This window comes from Thrips palmi, unplaced genomic scaffold (assembly GCF_012932325.1).
Source record: "Thrips palmi isolate BJ-2018 unplaced genomic scaffold, TpBJ-2018v1 HiC_scaffold_17, whole genome shotgun sequence".
NCBI classification, from domain to species: Eukaryota; Metazoa; Arthropoda; class Insecta; order Thysanoptera; family Thripidae; genus Thrips; species Thrips palmi.
Window position 1 is genome coordinate 12,450,394 of NW_023144626.1, and position 10,639 is coordinate 12,461,032.

Consider the following 10,639-nt stretch of genomic DNA (forward strand, 5'->3'; position numbering starts at 1 on the left):
TATCGTTTGGAATCTCAGTGCAGCTAGTTAAACTGACTCAGCCGAGCGACCGAGCTGCCAACGCGCCTGCATAAGCTTGCCGTAGCTGGGATTCTTCCTATTTATTACGCAGTAACAAATCGCTCGGTAAAAGTCCCACTTGGGAATCCAGGGGAGCGATTCTCACGTTTCGGGGTAGTTTCGTTTCTTCTGACTCCTGTGCCCAAACGAGCGCAGATATCGACATGGGGTTTGTTTCTGATGTTAGGGAGGGCCATTGCCCAATAAACGCACACATTTCGAAAAGTTCACGTTCGTTGGTTTGGTCTACGTAGCGTTTGGAATACCCTAAATGTAACTTCCGTGATTGTCCAAAGAGAACATACTCGAACTTTCCGCCCCCAGTGTGGTGGTGTGGTTCGAAAATGCTGCCAACTGTCGATGGGGATTCGAAGCTTGGCATGTCTCGAGCTAATTTCGACCGAAGACCAATACGCCAGACTTCTTTCAAAGGTACTTATGCTGCAACGAAAAATGTCCTCCGTATATTCAATTTCACTACACAAATTTCGAAAAGGCAGCTGTGGACTTCTCCCCAAGCCAAACTTTAAACTTTCCATGACACAAGCCATCAAAGTGGAGTCCCTGAGATATAATTGCATGGGTCGCGGAAATCTAAGATGCTGTACACGGTCTCAAAGCGGGCTAGAGCATTATAAAATGGCGTGTATCAACAATTACCTGTAACTTCCGTGGCACCCTTTACCCAATGTTGCAGCAGCACTAGGTGAAAAAATTTTCCGCTTAAATGTCGGGCTTAGAGTATCATTTGACCTTGGAACGACTTTTAAGCCACAGCAAGCCCGAGTCAGCCGTTAAAGCCGATTTTCACACTTTGTAACTTCCGTGATAACGTAATTTCCGTGATCAAAACACCCACTAAAACGTATGGGAATACCTTATGGCTCATGTTTTTAGGAAGGTAGTACAAGGTCTTTACTATAAATACCATTGCCATAACTCTAGTATCATCCAGGACCCCAATAATCAGAAAAACTTAATTGGATATTTCTCACTTTCGGCAAATCAGAGACGCCAAAACTACCCCGAAACGTGAGAATCGCTCAGGGGGATGTCTTGGTTTTATTTTCAAGGGATTTGAGTGAACCTTTAAAGTTGTCCAAATTGAGACCTCTTCATTCAAATGGATTCGTCTTGTGAAGACAATAAAAAAATGTCAACAATGTCATTGGTTTGGATGGGAAATAAAGAGGTCAATCATCTACAAATCTGTCAAATGGACAAAAAAAAAATGGCCTTTACAGTACTTTTGAAGCTCAGGGAACGTTTTCATTTCCCACCCAAACATGAGGTGTGTGACAGTTCGGTGTGTTTTGTCAAGACGAGTCCATTTCCATTAAAAGATCCTGATTAAGCCACTTCGAATGTTCACTCAATCCCTTGGAAACAAAACGAAGACATCCCCTTGGATTTCAAGGCGGGACTTTTACCGCGCGCTCTATGGCAAGGGAAGACTCACCAGTCTCTTCACGTGCGGGAACGCTAGCGGCGCCGCAAACCTGTCAACAGAAAGATTATAATTAGACGCGTAAATTGACAAACCACCTTGACAAACCACCAAAACATAAATATCTAGTGGAGAGGCTCGGACAAACATTGAGTCAGATATGGCCTTAAAACTGCCTTCATACACACTAAATGTTAAGGTAGAATTATGTACGTGCAACCCGCACGATTTTGTGCATGCGTGGAATATGCATAATATCATGCGTAAAAATGCATGAATTTATGCAAATTCACGCACAATTTTATGCACGACGGTACGCAGGTTTAAAATTATGCATCACCACGTACAAAATTGTACATAAACACATAGTGTGTATTTGAAAGCATAATTTACACACTTGTAAAACTTTTTGAGCGATATAACAAATTAGTTGACTGAGTCTTGTATCAGAATTCTCTATGCTGCGCCTGTTCCGACAACGCGAGGCGTGCGCATCTCCCTTCACCCGCGGCACTAAACAGAAAACCCTTAGTGTTCTTCAACTACACGCCGTTGGGCGTTTTTCTAGAAGCCAAGACGACTGGGGTTTGGTTATTGAATGACCACGGGGGTTGAGGTGCGAGGTATCTTTGCTGGGCATGAGTCCGTCAAAACAGCAGGAATGCGAAATAGGCTACCTCGTCCAGGGGGCGGCAACGGCCTAGGAAGCGCGTGAAGCCATGCGCGAGGGAGTTGCAGGGGTTACTTATTTTTCTTCGATTGGAAGATCTTGCCCGTTGATTACAAAACGCTTTGCGCAGATCAAAAGAGCACAAAATTTAAGGTGCATTAGGCCTAGTAGACTGCCCGATACTTCCAATTCAACCGAACACAAGGGCGGAATCATTTACATCAACATGGCGCATTCGAGTTCTTTCTGAATTTTATGATTTCTCGTGTTTTTGGTGTTTTCACTGCACCTTAACGTAAAGTCAGAGGGGAGTTTCGAGAAGAGCAATTAGCCTAATGCACCCTAAATTTCAAGCCCTTTCAATCGGTGCAAAGCGTTTTGAAAAACACTGACTAGTTTTCATGATCTCGAACAAGTGCGCAACCTCTGCACTGACGGCGCGAGCATCGCTTCACGCTCTCCCTAGGCCGTTGCCACCCCCTGCTTCGTCGATTCCCTTCTGGCGTCTACCTAAAACCTAAATAGGTTCTCTACTGTTGGACGCCTTGTTTGACGCCAGGTACACGCATGGCTGTATCCTTAACGGTATCTATAACACCTTGAGGCAAAGCACTCTACTCGAACTGAGTTGTGCACATTTATGCACTGCACAACTGACGCATGATATCATGCATATTCCACGTATGCACAAAATCGTGTGGGTTGCACGCACAAAATTCTACCTAAACGTTCAGTGTGTACGGAGAATACTGATGAAGAGGCCGCGGAGTATGTTGGGTTTTGGGTACGGAGAGTCATGGCAAAACATGAATCATTCCGTAGTATTTGCCACAGTGACCGCACTGTAAAAAAAAATTATAGTCAAATTCCTATACATGTATATGAAGCTATTTACATATACACGTATAGGAATTTTACCATGCACTCGTATGGCAATTTTCCTATACATCGGTACGGCATTATGACTATACGTGTATAGGCGTTCTCCCATCCGTTGTGTAGGATTTTTCCTATACATCGGAATGGCGCAACTGCAATGCATGTATAGGATTTCCACCAAAATGTGTTAATTAGGCCGGCCGAACCGGATGAACTGTCAGATTATACGACGGCCGCATTTCCCGCCATTGTAGATCATCGAGTATGGATCAAGTGACCCCTCATCCCGGTCCTCCACATTGGCAAAGATCGACTTCACCAATTGAACACCCAAGGTGTAAGGAACACCTCAGTAAAAATGATGTAAGAGTTGAAATGACTTCAACTTTCTTACTATATTGTAGGACGCGAGCCCCCTAACCCAACCAAATTCCTAGCCGCAGCGCACACCGAGAAGTAAGTCCGTCAAAACGACACTAGCGCCATCTAGCGGATAATCCGGACAGCGGGCAAACAAGCAGCTTTTGAGAATTTTGTACGTTGTTAACAAATGATCGTATTGATCACCAGTGTGAAGACAAAATACAACAAATTGAATCGCTGTTTTTACGGTTGATGGCAAATTCTTTTTCTTCAGTTGGCCATATTCCTATACACGGGCTGCAAAATCCTATACATTCATAGGAATTGCTCTAATTCCGATGCATGTATAGGAATATTCCTATACATTTCCAGCCCGTATAGCAAAAAACCTATACAAATCGGAATATTCCTATACAGGTATCGGAATTTCAGTAATTCCTATACATGTATAGGAATTTTCCTAGACTACTGTATAGTAAAATTCCGAACATTTTTTACAGTGCGTGTATGGAATGCTCCTCTCTGCGTCTCCCATACTCACCGCGACGAGAGCAGCGACAATGAGTGCAATCACCAGGGTGCTGAAGCGTGCCATGGTGCTGAGGGAGTGGTCGCTGTTGTCGCCTTTCGGTTTATAAATGCAGAGTGCGACGAACTCATGAAGAGTGGCCGTTGCGTCGAGGACCGAATAGAAACATAACTTACTGATTCATTATCACATTTTGATAGCTATCAACTGTACAGTTATTGAACTTCGACCAGTGGTACCATGGACCGTCACTTGAGTCGATGCCCCCTGTTGAAAGAAGCCTATCTGAGCGTTCCCGGGAGAAGAAGCCTATCTTTCCGTTACCGTGTACAAAAGCCGATCGATTTCGGGAGGTCTCAGAAATCGTCATATTTGAAGGTCAAATCATCCGTGCCCATTTAAAACGATACCGGGTAGAGCATCTATCATCTCTATGTTACTACTACACCGTCTTGTGCCTAAGCCGATGTTCTATGACGATTTCTGAGACCTCCCGAAATCGATCGGCTTTTGTACACGGTTACGGAAAGATAGGCTTCTTCTCCCGGGAACGCTCAGATAGGCTTCATTCAATAGGGGGCATCGGAGTGCTGTTCCTTACTGATTCGCAATCCTGGACAGAAGAAATACACTGTGAATGGGAATAAGAACCGCCCAAACATTTCGTTTGGGCTCAAATTGTTTCGTCCCTTCGTAGCCACAACAATTACACACGAAGGTGGGTCGGTTGAACAAGCACGATTTCACTGATATTTCTAATGTGATAAGTTTCATAAAATTTGCTGCGATAAAAAGGCTAGTGTGATTCCTTCAAATTATCGCATTGTGGCAGCAAAAAAAAAAATTATCGCATTAAAAATGCAATAAGTCTCGTAGGTTTTGGCCGGTCTGGGCCCAGATTATCACACTGTCAGAAAATTCCGAAAAAAAAATGGAAAAATCATGGAGTTTTTCCGAAACTTTTGCATGGAGCTCTCCATAAATGCAAATTCTGGGCTTTCTCCGAAAATTTTCGGAATTTTGAACAAAAATGCATGCTTCACTATCACGAAAACACGAAAAAAGGTTTGCAACCAGTTAAAAAATGAGGGAAAGGTAAACCCCTACTAGTTTACCTCTGTTTTCATAATATTACGGGAAAGCTACAGGATTTAAGTCAAATGAGCTCGAAAAAGATTGTCCCTTCTTTGACCATTTCAGACTAAAGAATGCTTCAGCGAAGCCCTCTTTAACCATTCTGAGAAAAGACATGCATTTTACCTCCCATCAGGACCCAAGTAATGCTCCGAAGAACATCTGTTTAAGCCCTGAGAAAATCTCTCCGAAAAAAGATGGAAAATGAATGGAGTCTCCATGTACGTGATTATAGGGTTTTTCTCCATAAAATTTCGGACCTAATTTCTAACAGTGCACAGTTTTGGTGTGATAAAATGATAAATACCCTAATAAAGCTATAAAAGCGCTAATGCAATGCAATAATTATTGCACTTTTAATGCAATAACTTTTTCATTGCGCTACTGGTGCAATAAAAATGTTAAGTAATGCATTATTGTTTTTAGATTAGCTCATTATTACACTAAGAAAATCAGTGTTGATCCTGTTTGTTTTTTAGGTACCACAATTTAATGTGCACCTTTAGTGCGGGGAAGAACCGAATACTTTGGTGGTGGTGGTGGTGGGGGGAAGTACCCTTAGAGTATCCCCAGGGTTCAGCCTCGCGGAGATTTAACCTGTGTGGCCCTTTTCGCAACTTGGAAATTTTCTATACGGTTTTGATGAGCCTTTCTAAGTGGTAGAACTTTGAACCGCGATTTTAATGTTGGAATATGGTTGAAAAGTGTTCTTTCAATTTTGAGAAATTTGCCGTCAAAATCGCCGTTTTGATGGCAAAGCTCGACTCGTCAACGAAAGACAGAGGTGGAGGGGGCAGCTGAGCCGAACCCGACCAGAAGCAGAGCTCCTTTCTGCTTCTGTACAGCTTTCCCCAAAAACGCTCGCTTCCCTGGAAAAGCGCATTCGAATCAAAATTGTCTTTTTTACTGCAGCTAGAAGAGATCCAACAGTAGCATTGACGTTGTTTTCAGACGTGGGCATCAGCCGGCCGGTCGGCCAGTGATTGTTGATGAGAGTGTCCCTCACCCACACCGCCGCGTTGTTGTTTTCAGAAATGCCAACTTCAAATTTTCGTTACTCTTTGAATCAGAGTGAATTGAGCCAATAAACTGCACAGCTGTGCACATGCATGTGTGAATTATCTTTCCTTAACGTAGTTTGAGAGTCACTTAAAGTTCCGGAAAGGCCTTTTTGAAAAAGCTGGTCATGTGCTGCTCCTTTGAGCGAGGTTTGATGGTACGTCTGAATCGAAGACAAACCGATCTGGGAACGGCGGCTGTGCACTTTTCTAACCTTAAAACTTTTGAGACTGGGTGAAATGAGCTGTTTTCGAAGGATGAAATCACTCGGCGTTTTGGTGTACACATCGACGTATCCCAGCAGAACAGGCGTATCTGTGGAGCGACCGCAAGAAAAGGCGGATCTGTGGGAGGCCCAAGAAGAGGGGCGGATCTGTTTTTGATACCGCAAAAAAAGGAGGATCCAACTTTTTGGTCGATTTTGAGATTTTTGTTTAAAAATACGTTCCAGAAAGTAAGGATTATTTTGATACAGTACTCAAAAAATCGACCAAAAACTTTGATCCGCCCTTTTTTGTGGTATCAAAAACAGATCCGCCCTTCTTGGGCCTCCTACAGATCCGCCTTTTCTTGCGGTCGCTCCACAGATACGGATGTATTTTTAGACTGTCTTATGATAGTCTAACAAACAAATGAATATGCGGGTGGTCCTTTTCGTAAGTTTTAGTTAGATACGTGAATACTGTACCATACTTGAAATGAACTCCACTGTGCGCAGTTCTAGGAGCCTCAGGTTTTTTGTCTAACGAAAACATAAATGAAATTAACTTCTTACTGAAACGAGTACACGATAGTGATGGGTACCAATGACAAGTAGCCCTGGAGTATTTCTGGGTGTCAAAAAAAGGCAATTGTGATTGGCGCTCGGGATTTGCAGAGTACACACAGGTTATTCCATGCCACTGCAGCTCACCTAAAATCTGAGCCAAACAATGTCTGAGAAAAGTGTTCGCGGAACCAATGCTGCGTTGCGTCGTATCATTCTGCGAAGAAGACTCCAAGTCGAAGTGACGCAAGGCGTTGTATCGAAGTGTTTCTGCTCCAACTGGCCTTCGACACGGCCCACACTGTTCAAAGGTGTCCAATAAGGATCTTAGTTGAGCAAAGTTCAGTTTCACACTTTGTTTTCGAAGCTGCTGATGTTGAAAAATAAACCCATTCCGGCCCTGGACCCAAGCTCCAATCCCGTTGGTCTGGTTTAAACCCTAACTTCTATTGAGAGAAAGGTTGACGAAATTGCAGAACATTAAAGGAGATGATCGGTCCCTTCCTTGAAGTACTCTCCGAGATAATTTGGAAGTAACAAAGTTTATTCCTACCCGGAGCTCTATCTCTCACTGTTGAGGACGGTCGATTAAACCGGTTCTTCGAAGTATAAACGACTATAACAGTGAGTCATTGATATTGCAAACAAGTACCCGAGGGAAATAATTGGGTGCAGGTTGGCTACCTCGGGTGGCTGACAGCGCTCGGATGGAACTCTGATGTCTGCTGACATTGGCTGTATACGGACAAACGTCAGGCAATATCCAGCCAGCCTAGCCTTTCTGGCTGCACCTGCCAGCCACTATAATGTCCCTTTGGAGTCCGGTCAGCGCTGTCCCCAGCAGCCATGAGGCCGCGAGGCGCTGTAGCCCGCAGCCTTCAAGATGCCCCAGGCAGCTTTCCTTCGCCGCGCTACGCTGCCCCCGGCTTCTATGACGCTTCGGCTCACAGCCACATCTCGGCCGCATCCTGCAGCTTGGCAGCCTCCACATTTCCCCACCAGGCTTGACTGATGGTTTGCATCGAAACGTACATTTGCGGGCCCCGAATTCCGTGGAAATAAAGTTAGTCCAAACTACATTTTTTTGGCAAATATTTGTTCAAGTCCACCTAGAAAAGAAATCCTTAAGTCTGCAACGCACAATTGATCCAGGAAGCGGAAGAAGGGGATAACTCAATTTTGGCCATTTTTCAGGAGAAACAAAAAACTGTTAGCAGGGAAAAGTAAAACAAAACAAATGAATGTTGCAAATGTTATTAATTTCAAAAAGCATTAGTAAAATTTTGGAAAAAAAAAATCAAAAGTGTAAGGTCACTCCGTAGAGGATTTCTGCGACTTATCACTTTCCGAAAACAGAGTCAGCTCACCTTATATTTCCTAAACAAAGAGGAATTTGGAGACAAGTCAAGTGGAACAATAGTCTGCATAAAGTGTATGTTACTCTGGTGTATTTTTTGGACTTAGCTCTTTTTTCCAAATCGAAATTTAAAATTAAGGGGGGGTTAAGTTGAGTTGATTCTTTTTACACTAGATTCATAAAAACACAAGTTGAGTTATATCCTTTTGGCAATTTGTCAAACGGACTCATGTAGACTAAGGTTGAGTTATCTCCATTTTCCAATGAAATTTAGACTGTAAAAGGGGTTAAGTTGAGTTATACCCTTTTTCCATGTGGATTTTCTCCTAAACTGCTTGGAATTCAGTCAAATAATTTGGTGTAATGATGTAAACCATTCTAAGGCACAATAATAAAATAAAAACTCAATTTGGTGATAAGTCAAGTTATTCCCTTCTTCCGCTTCCTGGATCAATTTTGACTTTCAATGCAAAATTCCAATGTATTTTATGAGGGAATTCGCAGAAAATTGACGAAGTGCTGCGGAGTTTAGAATCGCGACTTTGACGATACGTAATATCGGTCGCTTATATGCCGAAAATATTACTTTTTAATTATTTTCCGTGATATAGGCACAACCGAACTTTTCCTAGGGAATAGCACTACTCATCAAAACTGTCTACTAAGTACACACTTACAAATGCATGCTTGCAAGTACACACTTAATGCATGCTTGACACGTACACACAAACGCCTTGGCTTAGCATGGAGTTACACGGCGTCAAGAATGCGTTTGTAAGTGTGTACTAAGTAGACAAGTTTGTAGTGTAAACTCATTTTAAGTGATTATGGTTCCAATAATTTTTTATTAACTGCGTGTTAAAAGCTTTTTGGGACGACTACACTGCAAATGCAAGGGCGATACTTAAAGTACATTTACTGGCGATACCCGCCAACAAACGGCCTTACCGAAAAATCTTGCCTTCAGAACGGCGATACACCGAAGCATCGCCAAAATTTGGTGATACTTTCGGGTATCGCCAAAATCACGGCATTAAACTAAGAACTTGTCCCCTTGATTTGTTCAAAGTTTATTGCCAAATCGTGGCAATACTCTAAAGTTTTGCAAAATTTTGACGATACACTGTTAGAAATTAGCTCCGAAACTTGAACAGATGTTCTTCGGGGCATTTCTTGGGTCCTGATGGGAGGTAAAATGCATGTCTTTTCTCAGGGCTTCGCTGTCTGGACCGAAGATGGGAAAACTATAATCAACGCCCTTTTGCGAACCTTATTGTCTGTGTATGATCTAACAGCCCAGAGAGACTAATCGGCCAAATCTGCATTTCACTCCTTGCACTGGGGTCAACTTGTCAATGTTTGACATATTTTGTCAAAAGCCCTATTATGTAGTTTCCTGTTTCTCAAATACAAATTGTGATGTAATGCGCCTTTTGTACCTTTCCGCGCGTGCCGTGAGGCCTCTAACCCTGCCGCGGGTTTGACGCTAGGAACCCCCGTCGCTGAATGGCAGCACCAACTAGCTGTACAGGGCAGACTGTTCCAAGTTACCCCCGGTGTCCCAAGTTACCCCCGTTGACGGTACACTAAATTCCTGATAAAAAATTTGCCAGAAATTTGTGTACTTTTGTTGTGGTTATTTCCTGCAGTGCACCTACAAAGTTTCGTCAAAATCCGAGACATAAAACAATTCCACATAACCTTATACGGGTGATTCCGTGCGTAGGGGGTCATTTCAGGTCACCGGGGCCTTGCGCCTGAACTGAGGTTGATTTGGTAGCTTGGGCAATTCAAATTTGTTTTACTAAACGAAGACCATGTCCTCATGTGGATAAGTCGATCTAACTTCTGTTTATCTGGGTTTCGTAAGCTGCTAAAGTGTCGTTTTGTAAGTTCCGTCATGGTCACCAACACCTATAAGACAACATTGCCATGCTGTAGTATATGACTCAGCCACATCAAAAGAAAACTGGCTATTTCACTCTCTCCCCTGACTTATTCTTCACAAAATTACGGAGGGTGACCTTTGTATCATCACTTGTTGAACCCGAAACAGCCTTTGGGAAAATGTCCACCGTGTGACCATGTGACCTATGCTGTTTTTACAAATGACGGTCTACTGGGGTTCCTTTTCATTTTAGAAACTCGCGACCACTTGCGATCGAAAGAACATAAAAAACACTTCCAGAAGCCCGTGCCCACGGGACCTGGGGCGGTCAAACGACGCTTCCAGGCCGTCAGAAGAGTTCAAAACGGTAAGGGTGTAAAAATGGATGTAAATTCCGTTTCGGGCCGTAGCTCCTCCACCTGAGGGAGAAAGTTCCCACAACCTTCGCTGAAAAATGCTATTTTGGATGCTGAAAATGACACCGTCA

General features: G+C 43.2%; 1 protein-coding gene across 1 annotated transcript in view; it reads left to right on the forward strand.

The window, feature by feature from the left end:
- The window catches only part of LOC117643333, a 13,308-nt gene extending 13,234 nt beyond the window's left edge, over positions 1–74 (forward strand). The window contains exon 5 of the mRNA XM_034382179.1: positions 19–74. Within this exon, the coding sequence (XP_034238070.1) occupies positions 19–74 (56 nt within the window). The remainder of the gene's footprint in view (positions 1–18) is intronic.
- The last annotated feature ends 10,565 nt before the right edge of the window (positions 75–10,639 follow it).